Genomic DNA, 19,594 nt, shown 5'->3' with positions numbered 1-19,594 from the left:
AATTATTTTCTTTTCCTCCCAATTTGAAATCATTCATAATGTTTTTGGCAGATGAGGTGAATATTCCACTGTGTCTCTGTGTGTGCCTCCAGGAGCTTGCAGTGATATTTCAGGGGTTGCCAGAGCCAGAAGAGTACAAGCAGCGCACTACTTTTAGGCAAACATACCAGTAAATAGTGCCAAGCATGTCAGAAGAACCTCACATTCTGCCACTAGAGGGCATGGGCTCACATTTTGAGTACTTAAGTGATAGATTTGTATGAAGGAAAACGAAATAGATAAAGGCTTCAGGCTTTTATCCAGCACTAGGGCCAATGTGCTAAGAAATGAATATATTAACAGAGGGTAAAGTCTTCATTACTTGAATAATCTAATAGGTGAAAGTCCTATTAACCCAAACCTGTATATGATAGAATCACTCTTCCTTAAAATGTACTTTTATTTTACTAGCCTTTATATGAAAATTCCTTGTCAAAAAGACAAACTAGTTGAAATTTAATAAATGTTAAAATATGTTTTATATTTTAAAAAAGTCTCTGAACACATCACAGTAAGAATATCTCTGCATGCAAAAGTTGTTGCAATGGTGTACCAGTGTTACCAGCACCACTGCAAATACTCTTTTTCAGAACAAGCCTAAGCATCAATGAATCCTATATTGCTGCAGTGGTAGCGTGGACTAAAAGTACAGATAACTGCATCTGCACTGTTGCAATTAGTTCTTCCAGCACAGTCCCACAATGCACCTGTAGCCCTGTCAGTGACCACTCTATGCAATATGCATCATCTCCTGTTCTCAGGATCATTTTCTTGCTTTAAGCTACTGCAGCTTCTGGAAATTTAATGCACGATTTTTTTTAAATATGGTGCATTGCATGCAATCTCGATGACCTTTTTAGTTACAAATATTTTTTGCCCATACTGGTGCCATTTAATTTTACAAAATGATAGTTTAAAAAATCTGTATTTTTCTTAAAATGGATGACTGTTATATCTTCAGATTATCACCAAGGGGTGATGTGCTGGGGACTTTTGGAAATATGCTTCATGTAGACATGCTGAAGATTTTGCACTAAGCCAGGATGGGTCGCTTACAGTGGTTCATTCAACTGAACAGTACAATTTTCTAGTATAGACAGTGTTAAGTGTCAGTCACAGCTTTGAATTTTCTGGGTTTGCTAGAAATTGCACGTGTTTTGCATTTATTGTAGGTCAATGGAAAATTGTTAATAATTTGCAAAACAGGTATTATTTAACAATAAATTTCTAACACATACATGCTACTTTATTTATCTAATGGACTAAGGAGAGGATAGTTTAAGGAACTCTCCATTAACAGATTCTGATCTCAGTTACACTAGGGTAAATCTGGAGTAACTTCAATGAACTCAAGAAGTCACTGAAGTCCAACGAAGTCAATGGAGTTATTCCAGATTTACATTTGTATAACTGAGATTAGAAACTGGTTCCAAGTCTTCAAACCACACTCCCTTTTACACTTTGAGAGATCTTAGAGTTAGAAATCTTCTTAGCAAAGCCCCTGCAGTTCACTTTTACAGTGAGGCTCTTGTGAAGAAAAGCTGCTAACCCACATACAAGCCTCGGACTGGAGTAATTCCTGGGCTTCTAGAATACAGTGCCCCATATCCCTGCGTGTTTAACATTAGAAAGGTCCCCTCATCTGCAGGAGGAAGAGAGCTCATTTGCACAAGCCATTTCTGTTCCCACTTGGCTCAACATTTTGTTACGTGCTGTTGCAAGTAACAAAAGAATGTTTTTGAACTGGGCCTAGGCATCATCTCGACCTCTTCTCTGATCAGGGCAGACTGCTGCTGAGCCAAGATCCATGCTGACCTGTTGCAAAAATAGTCATGGCCTCTATTCACTGGAGATCATCATTATGTGAGCAACATGGACATTAGTAACTATGGTTACCTACTTTTTCTTTGTATGGCTTCATCAGCATGCTGTATATCAGGCTCTAAAGAGGTTATGTGAGGTCAATTAAAGGGAGAGTGTTTCAGCTTAATGAGTTATTCCGAGCATCCTCTCTTATCCAGTACATGACAAACACCAAAAACACAACAAACAAAGAAAATGTTCCCAATCCCTCCCATATTAAACATTTAGTTAATCTACAGAAGACAGGACAGCCTCCCTTGTGCTCAGGAATCCAGTAGACACACAGCATGCATCAGGAAAGCACTCCTGGGATTTAAATTAAAAAGGGGCTATTGACACTTGTCAGGACTGAGGCTAGGTCAGACTAACAGGGCAGTGGTAGTGTTACCTGTCTAAATATGGGAATTGTCTCCAGATACACTTTCAGAATCAAAATCTGCTAACTCAGCTTGGCCTTCAGGTGCAGTTTGACTCCAGCTGTCTGTACAGTCCGAGACAGCATCATCATCCCCTACTGTCACCTCCACCCAGTTCACATCTCCAGCGTCCTCATTTTCCTCACTACCGTGGCCGTCTTGGCTGTTGCATTCCAATCTGTCCTCAGTTTGATTCCCTAATAAAGAGTCTTTTAGTGGATCATCGTCTTCTGTTGATCTCATGAGTAGTTTGCCCACGTTCTCTTCGTTCAGCTTTTTGTGCTCCTGGTAATGCTGCCGAGACACCTGGTTACTGTTCTTTGGACTCTCATTTTGTTTTAATCCCTTTTTCTGGTTTTGCTCATTATGACCCTCCACAAGATACTGTTGTTGGTATCGGTCAATCCATTTTAATGTCCCAGTTCTTAGGGAAGATCTATTCTCCTTGAACCAGCGGACTATTTCAGTTCTAGTGAGCCCAGTTTGAGCTGCTAACTGGTCATACTCCTGGGGTGATGGCCACTGGGTTCTTGCAAATGTGTTCTTCAGCAGGTGAATCTGCTCTTGGTTTTTTTTGTTAAATGCTGTGGAGGATTCGGATCCGGACAAAGAACTGGGTAGCTGGGAGCTATTCAGCAGCTCAGTCTGGCTTATTGTACCATTATGGAGTCCCTGATCCTTATTTTTTTTGTTGGATCCCATAGAGTCCAAGACAGCTTGTTCCATGCTATCCCTTAGCTTTCTCCTCTCAGAGAACCAGGAATCAACCTCTCTTCTACTCAGCTTGGTTTCCACCCTAAGCCTGTCCAGTTCTCCTTGGGTTGGAAAAGAGCTTCTAAGAAAACTTTCTTCGAGAATCCTAAGCTGCTCTTGTGTTTTCTCTTTGAACCTCTGGGGTGTGAAATCTGCGTATGTGTGGTATGTACGCCCGTGCCGGGCAGCTGCAATGGCTAACTGATCTTTTGCTATAGATTCACTAGTGATGTGAACAATGCCCCTTTGACTTCTGTATCTGTGATCACTGAACCACTTCTTGATCTCGCTTCTGGAGAGACCGGTTACTTCTATTAGCCTGTAGACTTCTGCATCGTTAGGAAATTGGCTCATGATAAAACTAGCCTTTAGTTCTGCTATCTGTTCCTTGGTCTTTTTTCGGTCATTTGTTGGTGTCAATGGCGCAGCATTCAGCTTGGGTGAGATCTCAGGCACATGAACTACATGTGGACGCTTGACTTCTGGGGCACCCGACAAGGTCTGTATTGTCCGTTTCTGTCCGTGATTAGCAGCAACAGCAAGTGTAATCGGTGAGCAAGAAACTGTTGATCCATTTGACACTTGAGTCAAAACCAGGCCAGTCTGGCCGAGTATCTGGCAAGGCAAAGCTGTTTGGATAATTGGCTGTGGCATTTTTGCAGATGTCAGATGAGCTGGCAGGACAGTGATGGTTTGGGGTACTGACTGGATGGTTCCATTAAACATCTTCTTTCTTGCCTCTTCTACCTCTTCGGGAGACCAACTGATTCCATGCTTCAAACGCTGAGTAGCAAACCAGATTCGGATTTGCTCCTCTGGATGTTTTGATGCTGCTGTCAACCATGACAGCTCTGCTTGTGTTGGGTAAGGAAATTTATTAAAGGAGTTGATCATGGTTGCATTAGTGTCCAGTGCACAGTTGTATTTGGTACTGTTCAGAGGGACTGGGACCTTGGGGACAAGGTTGATATTTGGTGGCAGCTGTACAGAGGGCATAACATGAGCCAATACATCATGAAGAAGGTCAGCTCCATTGATACAAGCAATAGATTCAGTGGTTTCTGTAATGACATGGGGGAGGGTTCCATCCACGTGGTTTTCCATACCTCCCTCTTCTGTCTTTTTGGGACCCTTCTTGGTCTCCACTTTAGGCTTTCCCTGTTTCATGATTGGGGTTTTACTTACATTGATCTCACCATGAAGGGCTTCATCATACTCTGCATTTTCTAATCCACTGTTTGTGACAGTGACAACATTATTCGTTGTCTCAATGGATTGCTCTAACACAGTCTGATTATTGCGTTTGATTAACTTCAGCTTAAAATTATTCTCTCCCGGGTGATATTTTGTGTTGTGATCAGATAAGGAATCATATTTTTTGGTTGTAAAGTTACATTCAGCACACACGTAGAGAGGGTTGAGGATTACGTTTGGGTGCTGTGTATCAACATGCTCCGTAAATTCATTTAGGTTTTGTGTTGAAAAAGGACAGTATTTACATTCATAACCACCTTGGGGTTTCTTGGATTGATTCTCAACTGGGGCTTTCCCATCCACCACTTCACATTCTTTTACAGAGCTTTCTGTATCAGCAGCCCAGCCATCTTTAGAATCCTGCTGGGGAGTGCCAGCACCTCTTTCTTTTAAGGCTTCTCCATCCTCAGGAACAGCTTGCTCCATTAGTTCAGGTGTTCGCAGCATACATGGAGTTGTTGACTTTCTTTTGCTAGCCATAGCACCTATTATGGTGTGCAACTGTTTCAGACGGTGACTCTCTTTTGGGGGAACAAACCCCAAGAAGCCCTCTTTAATGGCTCTGATTTTCCTTGAATATTATGGCCTGGTATGTTTCCAAAAGAGTTTAAGTGCCATCTGTGATCGTCAGCTCCAACCCCCAAACATACTGGGCTGCATTACACCTGCAAAACAAAACACACACACACACACAATTAGATTCTTATTTATAATGCATTTCAAAAAAAAAAGTCAGCCCCCAAAACACGTGCTTCTAGGAGTCAATTCTGGATAATGCTGAGCACCCGCTTTTCCTTACACTAGACCAGAGGTGGGCAAACGATGGCCCGTGGGCCACATCCGGCCCGCAGGACACTCCTGCCCAGCCCCTGAGCTCCTGGCCTGGGAGGCTAGCCCCTGGACCCTCCCCTGCTGTCCCCCCGCTGCAGCCTCAGCTCGCTCCGCCGCTGGCACAATGCTCTGGGCAGCAGGGCTGCAAGCTCCTTGGGCAGCACAGCTGCAGAGCCCGGCCTGACCCGGTGCTCTGTGCTGCGCGGTGGCGTGGCTGACTCCAGCCAGTCGGCCCAGCTGTAGCGCCACCAGTCACCAGTGCTTCAGGCAGCGCGGTAAGGGGGCAGGGAGCAAGGGGGGTTGGATAGAGGGCAGGGGAGTTTGGGGTGGTGGTCAGGGAGCGGTGGTGTGGCTAGGGGTGAGTGATCAGAGGGCAGGGAATGGGGAGTTGAATGGGGGCAGGGGTTCCCAGGGGGCAGTCAGGAAGGAGGGGGGGTTAGATGGGGTGGCGGGGGGCAGTCGGGGCAGGGGTTTCGGGGGCGATCGGGGACAGGGAGAAGGGGTGGTTGGATGGGGGCAGGGGTTCCTGGGGGCAGTCAGGAATGAGAGCAGGGGTTGGATGGGGTGTTAGGGGGCAGTCAGGGGTGGGGGTTCCAGGGGCTGTCAGGAGACAGGGAACGGGGGGGGGGGCAGGGTGTTGGATGGGACAGGAGTCCCAGGGGGCCGTCAGGGGGTCAGAAGCAGGACGGGTTGGATAGGGGGTGGGGCCGGGCCACACCTGGCTGTTTGGGGAGGCACAGCCTCCGCTAACCAGCCCTCCATACAATTTCGGAAACCTGATGCGGCCCTCAGGCCAAAAAGTTTGCCCACCCTTGTACTAGACAGATGGATGTGAAAAAACACTGGTTTGCTTCATGTGTTACAAGGCATGAGAACATCTAATATTCTTTTCCCAATTAATTCAAGGGCAGGATCAGGCCAACAAAAGAAATGAGCATCTCAGAATGAAAAATTCATTAAAGGTAGAAAATGGCACTGGAACAGAAGTCAAGATGATCAGACATAATGTTTAAGACTCATTACAGAGCCAACAAATTTAGTTGGACAAGGGAGAAGATACACAGTATTTATATATGTATCTTTCTTTAGAAGCTAAAGCTTCTATTACCATTATTTTTAAGTCTATAATTTTAAAACTGAGTGTGTTTTATATAAAACTTAATTACTTCTCATGGTGGTTTGCATAGTAAATACATGGCTACTGAATGAGTGTGGTTACTAATCCAGGGTGATTTCTAAACAAAGATATATGGTGGTCTCACTTGTGTTGGTACATGCAGAATGGAAAGAAGGAGAGTTAGGGCAAAGCAAATATTTATTATACACAGCCACTCAATTTCAAAACGCTACATCTTGATTTAGAATAGGTTAAAATAGACAGCAAATTGCTGCAGCAGCTCTTTGTGAAGATGCTACAAGTTACAGCTATATAAATAAAGTTTCCTTAAAGAACACTTTTCACTGAAAATCGATAGAAATGACAGAGGGAAATTTCTAGAAGGCCCATTTCGCTCTCTCTCACACACACATCCACCCACCCTTACTGTACTTTGTTCCTGCTGGTGTTATGATCAAACTATAAGTTATATATTGAATTTTTGAAGGATTTTCTTAGCTCTATTTAACTATTTCAGGAATTGGATTCACATATTCTAGGAATTTGAAAGCCTGATGTTCTGCATGGATTTTTTTTAAATTAATGTTTTATTTTTTAAAGAACATGACATCAACACCAATCAGTAGAATAGCAAACAAGAACAAAATGACACAAGCTGTATTATGAACTCTCTGTGCCAATAAAGGGGATGGAATTTAAGTGTCACAACAACCTAAAACAACATATTGATGTCAGTGTAAATTTCACTTGTAAGTAAATGGAAGAGTTAAAGGGATATAGAGACCTTCTGAAAATATCAGTTTCTAGGTAATAATGGCAGATTTTTCAGAGGTGCTGAGAACCTGATGTTCCTGTTGAAGTTAGATGGAGCTATGGATGCTTAGCACTGCTGGAAACCAGGTCAAACTCAAAAAAGATCAAAATTCTTGATTACACAGGTATAAACCCAAAATAACTGCATCCATTGGCTTCAATACCAATGGATTTAACACTCTGGTTCAAACTCAGGTGATGCTACTTCAGAAATAGGCTTTAAAAATCTTGTAAATGCTGTTCACATTTCCAATGGCTCAGGTCCTGAAAGTGCATCTCACTCAGGTGCAGATGCATTTCTCTAATTTACAATCAAACCTGGGCTTTGTTCACTTTGGGACAACTCAAGAGTTCAAGCTAGTGCAGAATGTGACTGCCCATTTAGTGTGTGGTCCATCAGGCAGAGGCACATAACACCAGAGTACTGCTTCCATGTAAAGTTCTGGGTGGAGCTCAAGGTGCTGGTTTCAAGCTATAAAACACTGAATGGTTTGGGACCCAGTTGAATGACCCCTTTCCTGTGATCAGCAAAGACAAGCACTTGAACTGAAGCCTCCTACTGACAGAATGTTTTCTTTGATGGGTCCTTAACTCCAATTTGCTTCCTTCATTGATCTGTCCGAGCCTGGATTTTGTAAACTTCTGTGCATGCTGCAGAACTAATCTTTACTAAGAGGGAGCCAGGGTTCCTAGATGGAGGAGCTGTATATGGAAGGGGACTTATGGAATGAGTAGGTAGAGGGCCTTTATTTTTGTAGGGGGACTATTAATTGGAGAATTTATGGATCAAGGTGCTGTATGGAAATATTTTGAATTTTCTAATTGCCTGTTTTTAAATGCTGGGAGGAGTCCAGAGCCTAGCAAAGACATTGGAGGAATCTAAATTAAATAATGATATAACATTCCATGGCAGTTTTAACTGGATACAATGTTCTCCTATCCAGGGTTACTGTGCGCTATTAAACAGCTAAGGCATTCCAGCCCAAAAAGGGCCTGCATTTTCAGTGGTGGGTGAAGCGATTCCCTATATTTCACAGTGTGGAGCACCTGGGCACAAAAGGCTCTCACTAAATGTGAGTTGTTAAAATGATACAGCAGAAGTGTGGAGGAGAACACAGCTGAAGATGCTGTTTGTTACATAATAGACGTCTCAGCACAGATCCATGCTGTCTTGGTCACAGTCAGCTTCCTCTCATCATCTTCTATTAGTATGGACAGCTCTGTTCTACATACTAACAGAGACGATGCTTTGGCATGCTGGGGAAGTATGCTAATGCATATTGGCCCCAGTTCAGCAAAGCACTGACGGATGTGCTTAACGTTACCCACATGTTTAAGTCCCATTGGGGTTCAATGGGAATTAAGCACATCTTTAGGTGCTTCAATTAATAGGGATGGGACTGTTTCATGTGCTTCAGGTTAAGCATATGCTGAAATGCTTTGCTGAACCAGGGCTATTATGTTCCATGCTCCTCTGACCTGAGAGCATGAATATCGTACATCAGAAAGGATAATGCTGTCCATATCCCTAAGCCTTGCAGAGTCTGATGCGATACATTGGGGTCCTGTACACATCTGGATTGACTCATATAAGAGTTCTCTTTTTATTTGAAGAGTTCACACAAGGGGGCCGAATTCAGGTTGCATTATGATACAGACTTTAATTACATGGTCACATACCATTTGTACTGCAGGCCCCTGTCTCCATTGAGCATCATTGGTAGCAACAGTTGTTTTGTGGAAGTAAAAAGGGCTCATCCATTTTCACCACCATTGTGCCTAAATCTGCTCAGAGCTGGGTTAGATGCTGCAGCGGTGAAATTTTTTGCTACCACTGGTGATGCTGGGAGATTGATAGAAAAGTGATGGGGGACGCAAGGCCATCTATTCTCATCCTCCCTTCATATGTGACAGATTATTCCATCAAAAAGAACAAATTCAAATTTGCTCATAGAAGAAACTAATTTTTATACTGCAGTGATCACAGTCAGTTTATTAATAGATTATAAAGCCAGAAGGGACCAATTTGATCTAGTCTGATCTATTGCATAACAGGCCATAGAATTTCCCTGAAATAATTCCTCTTATATGTTTCAGTTTCCATACCATGGCAAAATCCAGACATCACACAATGAAATACAACGGCAGAAACTTTTTATAATTATTTCTAAGCTTCCACTATTCTTGTTCTAAAATAAAGATTAAAAAAAAAGAGAGAGAGAAAGAGACCACTTTGGTTTTTAGTCATCTCCCTTTCTCACTTTTCGCTTCACCACTTTGAAATAATAATACCACCTAGTTCTTCAGCCACAGAGCTCAAAGTGCATTATCCCTACATTATCCCCATTTTACAGATGGCAAAACTGAGGTACAGAAAGATGAAGTGACTTTCCCAAGGTCCCTGAGCACGCCAGTGGCAAAGACAGGAGTGGAACCCAGCTCTCCCAATTCCAAAGTCTAGTGCTCTATCCACTAGGCAACAGTGCCTCCTTAAGAACATGTTTTGTTTTATTTTATTTTTGTTTTATTTTCTCTAAAAGAACCATATGGTAAAATCAGCAAAAGAAAGAGAATCTAAGAGGCATCAAAGCCAAAACAAGACTTATTGAGTGTGTGCATGTGAGGATGCTCGGATAGAGTGGAGGAGCTGAGATACCACAATGATGGGTACATTATAAATAGCTACATGGACAGATGGATAAATAGATTCATAGACTCATAGACTTCAAGGTCAGAAGGGACCATTATGATCATCTGGTCTGACCCCCTGCGTGCTGCAGGCCACAAAACCGTCCCTACCCTTCCCTTGACTCTGCTGATGAAGTCCCCAAATCCTGTGTCTTGGTGACTTCAATTGGCAGAGAACCCTCCTGCTAGCGATCCCTGCCCCATGTTGCGGAGGAAGGCGAAAAACCTCCAGGGCCTCAGCCAATCTACCCTGGAGGAAAATTCCTTCCCGACCCCAAATATGGCGATCAGTAAGACCCCGAGCATGTAGGCAAGAGTCTCCAGCCTGACCCTTGTTAGCCATTATACTATTTACCTGCTATTGCTCCATATTCCTCTGCTAATATGTTTTACCATTAAACCATTCCCTCCATAAACTTATCTAATTTAATCTTAAAACCAGACAGGTCCCTCGCCCCCACCGTTTCCCTCGGAAGGCCGTTCCAATATTTCACCCCTCTGACGGTCAGAAACCTTCGTCTAATTTCAAGCCTAAACTTCCCCACTGCCAGTTTATATCCATTCGTTCTCGTGTCCACATTAGTACGATGTAGAAGAAAGCAAGACATTGTTCCAGTTAAGATTGTGATTAAGGCTAAAAATTGTACAAGGCTCCACTTGGGCATGGTCTCGAACAGCTCTTACGCACAACGACTTTTTTTCCCTTTTAACCTACGGTTCGTAAATTTCTTTTTAAGAATTAGTTTTTCTGCTCAAAAAAATTTTGACCCTATGTGAAAATTAAAGACAAATCGGATGCTTCCCTTTAGAGATTTGTAAAAAGTTAACTCTATTTTGATCATCCATGTTTATTTGCAGGAAAAGATCCATAGAAGTTCTCTCCAGTCCCAGACATCAATGAGATCTCTGTGATGGCACAGAAAACCACTTTTACCCCTTGACCTTTACATGAGATGGCCTGCCTGCAGGAGGAGGAAAAATAGGGCACAAGTCTCTAGAGCCCCTGGAGATGCGTCTCAAACCAGCTGATGCATACATTGCCTTTTGCTGTCAGGGTGAGGAAAACATCTCTCCAGCACTTGACCTCCTCGATGGGATGTCTGCCAAAGTGCAGAGACGTTTGAATTCAGATGTCCATGGTGCCTGCCCCTCCAATACCCTGGCTCACGTCTGATTTGGGATAAATTAATATAAAGTTGTTAAGAAGCCCCCTCCGGCCCTGAAGCTACCAGTCAGTTCTCATACCAAATGAGGATCACATATGCCAAATCTCAAAGAATCACACGCTATATGAATTTGGAGGGGCTGCCACATCTAATTTAATAGCTTTTCACTGGGAATGTCAGAGAAAATAACAGAAGTGTCTCAGAGCTTTCAAAAGGAAGCATCTTGTCAGGACATCAAAGCCCACAAAAGATGTCTTTTAGCTTCGTTGGGTCTTTTGACAGAGTTGTTAAATGATTCTGCCTCTGCTCCTCTGAAATGGGAGCCTCAGACTCTCCTGTGCTTAAAAGTTAACTAGATCAATGGCTAAGGAAGAATACCAACTTGCTAGCACAGGGGTTCTCAACCTTTTTCTTTCGGAGGCCCCTCACCATGTTATAAAATCTCCATGGCTTACCTGTGCCACAACAACTGGCTTTCTGCAAATAGAAGCCAGGACTGGCATTAGGGGGTAGCAAGCAGGGTGACTGCCTGAGGCCCCATGTCATAGGGGTTCCACAAAGCTACATTGCTCAGGCTCTGGCTTCAACCCCGGGTGGCGGGGATCAGGGTCCTGGGCTTCAGCCCCATGCGGTGGGGCATCGGCTTTCTATCCTGGGCTCCAGCAAGTCTAATGCTGGCCCGGCCTGGTGGCCCCCCTGAAACCTGCTCATGGCCCCTCAGGGGGTCCTGGATCCCTGGTTGAGAACCACTGTGCTGGCATGAGTCACCCCACTGTACCTACAGATGGCTGTTTCTGTAACTAGTAATGATTTAAAATCAAACAAACCCCAAACTCACTCAGCTACAGCCTAGCTTTGTTCCATAGCAACAAACAAATCTACGTAGAAAACAACAAAGTTAAACCTCATCTCACAGCCTTCATTTAATTTTTTCAAAAATACTAAGATTTTTAGGGGCCAAATTCATCCCTGGTATGAAGCCAATGGTGTTATGCCAGGAATGGATTTTTTTTTTTTTTGCCCTAATCATGCACAGCCTCCCGCACCACAACCCAGCCTGTTTTGTTGTTTATGTTTCATTACCATTGGGAATCCATTGACCTTCCTTTCAGTTGCTTTTGTTGACAGACGCAGTCTCAGGCAGTGTGGGGGTGCAGAGATGAGCTATTGTTACTGGTGTTCCACCACAGGAGCCATGGAACTAGGCCTCAGCGAGGACATCGGGCAGAGAGGCCTTAGACCAGTGACTCATTCAGGCCAAGCATACATGATTCACCTGAACATGGGGATGAAATGTAGACTTCGCACAGCCAAACCCTTGCCTCCTTCCTGCACCTCCACCTCCTCAACCTAGGCTGCAGTATTTCCTTTTTGTCCTGCCACGCTAGAACACAAAATCCTGGTATTTCATGAGCTAAGACACAAAAAGCTAACGACAACAAGGTTAAAAATGAGATCACTTGTCTCTAAACACACAGTTGTATGCCTGAGTTTGGTCCAAGCCAGACTCTGTGTGTGTGTGTGTGTGTGTGTGTGTGTGTGTGTGTGTGTGTGTGTGTGTGTGTACTGACAACTGATTTGAGCTGGTAGTGTACAGGTCAAAAGTGACCTGCTCCTTTAAATATATCTCCTCAAAAATCCATTATAGCATTTGCATGAGTGGCCACAGTGAACGGCTTTGTTACTGTTTAGCTCTGGGTCAGAATAACTCAACTTCCCCCTCACAATGACTTTTTAAATAGGAAAATGACTTTACAGAGCCAGACTCGAGGACAGAGTGGCAACTGATTTTGTGCATCCATGTGAGAAAAAGCCCCAGACTTCCTAGCTGGGGCCTTAGGCACTGAATAGAGGGCAAGAGTGGGGCCACTGATGGGTTCTTAAGAACCATACAGCACGACAGGCTGAGAGAAATGAACCAATGCTTAGGCCAGGTCTACATTAGAAAAGGTTTGCCAGTATAGCTATACCAGTGTAACTATACCAGCAAATCCTTCCAGTGTAGATGCAGCTTATACTGGCAAAAAAGTGCTTTTACTGACATAGCTTATGCCAGTTCTCTGAGGTAAATAAGTTCTACTGGCAAAATCACTTTCAAGACAGTATAACTGTATCTACAATAGGGCTTTTGCGGGTATAGAAATGTAAAAAAAAAAAAAAATCCACTCCCCTATCTGACATTTCTGTACAGTCAAAAGCTTCTAGTGTAGACCTGACTTCAGGAGTTGTTCTAGCCTAGGATTGATCAGACCAAGAATCAAAATTCTTTACCTGCTGAACACTGAGCCTCTTGAGAAGTGGGCATTAGCCCCTCTTCATACCCTCACATCCCTCTCTTTCAACACTTGTGGCCCTAACCATTGCCCAGTTGCACCTCCTAATTTCTACTTTGGGGCTCCCTCCCCACAATTATCTGCTTGAGGAACAGTACTCCCTCTAAGCTGGCTCCCCAGAGGAAGCAGCAGAGAAAGGAGAGAGACAGCAGAAATGGGACCACGCTATACAGCATCCTGCTACCGTATCAAAATTGGCCAGATATGATAAATGGGTAAGGGATGAAACCCCAAGCTGTTTGAAAACCGGTCCTGGGTGAATCGTACCTACTGCAGATTGATACCCAAGAGGTCTGTCTCTTTTCTTAAAAAAAAAAAATGACATCCCTCCCCCCCCCGACACACTTTGGCATCACTTGTATATCTTATCAGTCTAACAGAGTAGGGTGACCAGATGAGAGGAAGAAAATATTGGGACACATGGGGGGGGGGGGTCGCCGGTGGAGCCAAAAAAAAAGAAACCCCCCCCCCAAAAATGGAGTACCGCAAAATATTGGGACAAACGCCTAAATATCGGGACGTCTGGTCACCCTATAATAGAATCTAACTGATATGTCTTACTCAGTTGTCTGCTCTGCCATACATCAGCACAGAGGGACGCCAGCACCCGCCTTTGTCCAGGAATTTGTGGCAGGGAAAAGAACAATAATAATCAAAGGAAAATATAAATTCAAACAAAAAAAAAAATGGGGGTTCACTTCCAAGATACAGAAAGGGTGGGAGTGGTGTCGCCACTCTGAACAGTGAGGGTTTTTTTTTTTTTTGCTAATCTCTTGGTTTAATTGCTCAGTAGCCTAATCTCCATAAAAAGTATGTTCTCGATAATAAATTTCCTGAACACAACAAACAATCACCACAACTCAAGGAGTGAATTGCGCCCTATGACTCAAAACTGTAACAATAAAAAAGCTACAAGAAACAATGCCCCAGATCGGATGTCTAATTTCACTGAGTTCTGAACTGCCTCACACTGTTCTCCAGTTCTTTTCTTTGGAACCCGTTCCTCGCAGTGAGTTACAGATGAAGCAGCTGGGGAACACACGTTAGGGACATCTCTGACAGAGAGCAGCCAAGTCTTTATGCCTTCAGGTTTCAGGATATTATCCCAGTTTATAGTGCAACAAATCAATCTGATTGAAAAACAATTACAGTCTACATTCATTCCTCTTAGATGCCATTCAGTTATTGTTTCTACCAACTCACAAACTGCATGAGCACGTTATAAAGTAGAAAATCAGTTGCATTTATTTCCTCTTATCAGCAGAATTTCTTACCACTATCAGTGCTCTAAAGCCAAGCACTCTGCAATGCTGCAACTACTCTATACCGGAACTGGCTAGTTAATTTCTGACTTGCTTCATTGATGGCTTCCTCTCCCCATACCTTTTAGACTTGTGCCTGCACATCTTCTACAAGATTCAAAGTGTGGATGTGCGTGCTTGACTTTGAAACACTTGATTCCAGGAGGCATGGCAATGCAAAAGTCATACTCGAGGAGTTTAGGCCAGTGCAGATTTTAATTAACATTACATGGTCAATTATCATACAACTCCCCACCCCCATTTTTCACCACACAAAGACCATGGGAGGGGGAGAGGGTAAAGGTGTGCAGTATATTAGAGTTATTATCCTGTCCCCATTCAGAAAAGCTAAATGCATGTTCATAATGTTGAGATAATATTATTCCCTTACAAATCCAAGGATGTTGGATGAGAGTTACATTTCAGGGTATGAAAAGGAACATGCACGGGAGAGTGTTTCCTCCCCCCATAACTGTTTTTAGCGTGCAGCTGTTACAGTAATATAAAAAAGCATATCAACTAGGATAGCGAAAATGCCATTACATTCTACTGTAATTACATGCTTAGAACATTTTAATCATGTACAAGGGAATAAGCACAAGTGGACCAGGGCAAATGAGACCCATAAAAAAGGTTCATATATAGCAGCTGGTTACAACTTACATGATTTACAGAAGAAAATAGTAGAAGAAGGGAAAATTTTGGGGAAGATCTCATACTTGGAAGTCGGAACATGGTTTACATTTGGACACTGTGCAGGGGAATACTGACTAGATCTTCTACACTTCTATTCATGTTGGAGCTGGCTAGAGGCTTGAGACCCTTTTGATTCTTTGTAGGTTGAATAAAATGGAATTAGAAGAAAGTGGAATTAGAAGGTGAGATATGTGGAAATGGTTCTGAATAAGATTTATAATACTTGTGTGGAAATGTTAATTTATTAGGTTAATGTTAAAGATAAACTTCTGTATAATTTGAATTATTCTATTATTTTTGCTTCATGTATTTTAGTAGTGACAAAATGAAACTTGAAAAAGAAATTATATTGCCATAAACAGAACACAATTTGAAACCATCCAGGTGTTCATGATTATGGCTGTTTGTTGACACCTAGAATTCTGACTAAAGGAAAGAAGTGATTTGTAGTTTTTCTTTCTTATAAAAATCATATGGTCAAGATTCCAAAAGCGACTAGTGATTCTGGGCGCGTTGCTTTTTCGGCACCTGATCTGGGACACTACAAAGGGCCTGACTTTCCGACAGCTGGTGTTCAGCACTTTCTGTAAATCAGGCCCTCTTAAGATACCTTTAAAGGAGGCACTCCAAATCACTAGTCACTGGTCTTCATCACTCTAGCCTGCCAATTAACTACTGAACAAGACTCCATGTGGGGGTTGGGAGGGTGGGAAATTTTCAAAGGCATCAAGGGGTATTGACTGTAGAGGAAGGATGACCCAGTGGTAACAGCAATAGCTTAGGACTTTGGAAACCTGGGATGAGTTCCCTGTTCTGCCACAGAATTCCTGTGTGACCTTGGGCAAGTTACTTAGCGTCTTTGAATTTTAGTTCCCCATCTGTAAAATGGAGATAATAGCACTCCCCTATCTAGTAGGGACGCTATGAGAATAAATGCATTATAGACTGTGATGCACTTTGAGATCTACTGATGAAGAGTGGTTGGTATTTATTATTAAAGCCAATAGGAGTTGTGTGACTAACTCCCTTCTGTGCCATTGAAAATCTTCCCCTTTGTCTTTAAACAAATTTGGCTTGTATATGACCAGTGTGATATTGATCTGGGCTTATAAATGGTACAAAATCATGTATACTGGGAGATGCCTTATCAAACCAAGACATACTATTAAGTGTTATATTAAGTGTTAAGTGTTGTAGCCCACGAAAGCTTATGCTCTAATAAATTTGTTAGTCTCTAAGGTGCCACAAGTACTCCTGTTCTTTTTGATAATTTATACAGATACTTTGTTCTCATTGCATACTTTTAAACTATAGAAGACAGCTATTTTAAGACATCCATAATGAAAAATAAACTTTGTCATTTGCATTGCTGAGAGTCCAAGGCCTCAGACAGAATCAGGGCTACACTAGCTATTGTACATACACAAACGGACAGTCCTTTCCTAGTTAAGTTTAATATTAAACTAAAATACTGTGTGCCATGACTTTTTTTAAAAAATTCCCAGCTAGGATCATCAGCCAGAATATTTACAGTTGATCGCTTAAAGTTAGGCGCTTAAATCCATGTTTAGGGTCCTAAATATAAGTGCAAAAGACACTCACTAGTCCCAGTAAAATCAACGGGAGATTCAGGTTCTTAGCATCTTATCAAGCTGCTTATATTTAAGCAGTTTTAGGAGCCTGCCTCTTAGAATCTCAGGTCAAAAAATGTTGGCCCTGACTTTGTATTTTGAATCATCATGGAATAATCTGTCTAAAAGGGAAGTTTCTCCTCTAACCCTTGTCACTTGGTGATTAGTTTACACCAGGGGTCGGCAACCTTTCAGAAGTGGTGTGCCGAGTCTTCATTTATTCACTCTAATTCAAGGTTTCGCGTGCCAGTAATACATTTTAACGTTTTTAGAAGGTCTCTTTCTATAAGTCTATAATATATAACTAAACTATGGTGTATGTAAAGTAAATAAGATTTTTAAAATATTTAAATGAAGCTTCTTAAAATTAAATTAAAATGCAGAGCCCCCTGGACCGGTGGCCAGGACCCGGGCAGTGTGAGTGCCACTGAAAATCAGCTTGTGTGCCACCTTCGGCACACATGCCATAGGTTGCCTACCCCTGGTTTACACCCTGAAACATCATTATTTGCAGTACAGTAATGCATGGTGGTTCCACCCATGATGAGGGCCTCCATCTGGACAAACATAGTAAGAGACTGTCTCTGTCTAGAAGAGCTTACAGGCTAAACAGACAAAGGGTGGGCGGAAGATTGGCCACCAGGAGGTGAAGTGACTTGTCCAAAGTCAAACAGCAGATCAGTGGCAGAGCTGGGGATGGAATCCATGTTTCCAGACTTCTTGTCCAGTGCTCTATCCACTGGAACAGACTGTTTCTGCAAGCATGGCATGAAGGTTTATAATTTTCTAAAACTGTATTTTAAAATATCCTACTTATTTGTAATAGTAAGTGTTCTCAATAGCCACAGAAATGTCTAACCTCTCTTCAAATCCTTGGCCTCAATTATTTCCAGTGGCAGTAAGTTCTACGGGTTAATTATGCACTGTGTAAAAAAAATGTTGCTAGTAAAGTTGTGGTTTTTGTTTGTTTGTTTTTGTTTTGTGTGTGTAACCCCCCCCCCCAAACTCTGGATTTCTAAAAAAGGGTTTTTAAAAAGTTGACTGAGTTTTCTTAATAGGAAAAGTATAAAATTACAAAACAATTACCCTAGCCACTCTAATTTCCTGCCTATTCAGCTGGTTGAATTCCCATCACTGGATTCAACTTTCTCCATATTGGCTTCAACTGTGGCCATAAGATGGGAGGCACATGATTTATAGATACAGAATAGAAAATGTATTTCTATATAGGACCCTCCACTACACTGCATAAACCCCAGCTGCATCCACATTTTACATGGAGAAAATTATTATTTGAGTATTTAGTTTCTTCTCTTTTGAAGCACCGTTGATGCCTTTACAAAACAGTGAGTTATCCTGGGGTGGGGCTGGGTTAAAGGACCACTCTTCATTCTAGCAACTTTTAGAAATCAACTCCATTTGTTAAGATCAAACATTTAAATGGCACCTCCTGAGTTTCCTTTCTCCTTCCGGTGACCTCTTCCATGACAGCTTTTCTCCACCTACACGGAATACATTCTCACGCTGAAGTACTTTTATCCACTTCAAACATAAGGTTAGAACTCTACCAGGTTAAGTGTCCCCAGACCACAAGGAAAACTGGACAGTCTAGGATCTAGCCAGGTCCTTCATCATTTGATTTCTTCTCTTCATACGTTTACAGTTTTTAAGCAACAGGACAAAGTGTTTACCCTTTTGTGTTTCTAGCACCAGTCTTCTCCACAAATACATCTGTCTACACTGAGAATTGTACAATCTTTCCACCTAACCAGGAAAAAAAATCACCTTTTCCATGCAACAACATCAATTTACAGGCACTCATGAATACTTTTGAAGTTGAGTTGCAAAGTTAAAGAAAACAGAGTTAAGCCCAGATGTACCTGCTGGACATTCCTACCGCATGGGGCATTCAGCACAGAAACAAGTTTTAACTGCCTTTTTAAAAGATCTTTAGTTGGTTGAAAAATATCCCATAAAGCACTGTTCTCTGGCTTGACAAACACAACATATGGCACATGTCACGAATGATACAGGAAGCCAGGCAGTGCCCAGAGGATTTCACAGAGGAGAAAACTTATCATTGTGCTAAAAGCTCCCCCGCACCCCACCAACTCCTCCCTCCTGTAAACCTGCATAGTTGGGGGCATTCAATGGCTGATTTAAGTCTCAGCAGAAATGTCAGGGATTAAATATATGTGGAGACTCACTTCTAAATGTAATTCCTGCAATGAAGGTTGAGGCACGCTGGTGGTTTGCTGTGGAAAAGCTTTCCCTGCTGTACCTGCCCTGTGAATTTTGGGGCTTCAGTTTCCAGCATCAGCAATCTGGCACCTTTCACAAGCACTGAAAACTTTTTAATTTGAAAAAAAAAAAAAACAACAGAAGGGAATGAAAAAACCTGCATTTGTTTGAATGACGAATACCCCCTTCAGCCCCCCATAGACTTTTGTTTGAGTAGCTTATTGATCAGTTAGGAAAGTTCTTAGTAAATACCTTATAGAATGGAACAATACAAACAAAGGACTTTTAAAAATGAATGATGTACATTGGTAACTCATGCTTATTCAATGTGGTGCTCTTTCCTGCTCTACTGACTGGGTCACATAGAGAGGTCGATAAGCCTGCAGAATCAGCCTTGGCTAAGAGAGATGGGTCTTTTAGCTCAGGCATAGCTGTTCATGCTTTCAGATCCA

At 42.4% G+C, this 19,594-nt stretch overlaps 1 protein-coding gene and 1 long non-coding RNA gene across 9 annotated transcripts in view; one reads left to right on the top strand and one right to left on the bottom strand.

The window, feature by feature from the left end:
• ZHX2 (zinc fingers and homeoboxes 2) overlaps window positions 1–19,594 on the bottom strand; it is a 119,556-nt gene that overhangs the window by 4,167 nt on the left and 95,795 nt on the right. For 5 of the 8 annotated variants that reach the window (XR_010598981.1, XM_065586076.1, XM_005288749.5 and 2 more), the window contains one exon: window positions 2,291–4,990. Coding sequence is in view for 6 of the 8 variants with exons in the window: in XM_065586076.1 (XP_065442148.1) it covers window positions 2,295–4,805 (2,511 nt within the window). In the remaining 2 variants the exon portion in view is untranslated. Of the gene's footprint in view, window positions 1–2,290; window positions 4,991–10,810; window positions 10,945–12,023; window positions 12,217–19,108; window positions 19,252–19,594 lie in introns of those variants that run through there. The other 3 variants (XR_010598980.1, XM_065586075.1, XM_065586074.1) reach the window with 2 other exon arrangements.
• On the top strand, window positions 5,874–17,891 carry LOC135981813 (uncharacterized). Its single transcript, XR_010598984.1, has 2 exons — window positions 5,874–7,211; window positions 10,633–17,891. It is a non-coding gene; the product is annotated as an uncharacterized LOC135981813 (long non-coding RNA).

Source organism: Chrysemys picta, chromosome 2, assembly GCF_011386835.1.
Source record: "Chrysemys picta bellii isolate R12L10 chromosome 2, ASM1138683v2, whole genome shotgun sequence".
Taxonomy (NCBI): Eukaryota; Metazoa; Chordata; order Testudines; family Emydidae; genus Chrysemys; species Chrysemys picta.
Note: the sequence above shows the minus strand (reverse complement) of the source record. Positions and strands in the feature narration are given on the sequence as shown.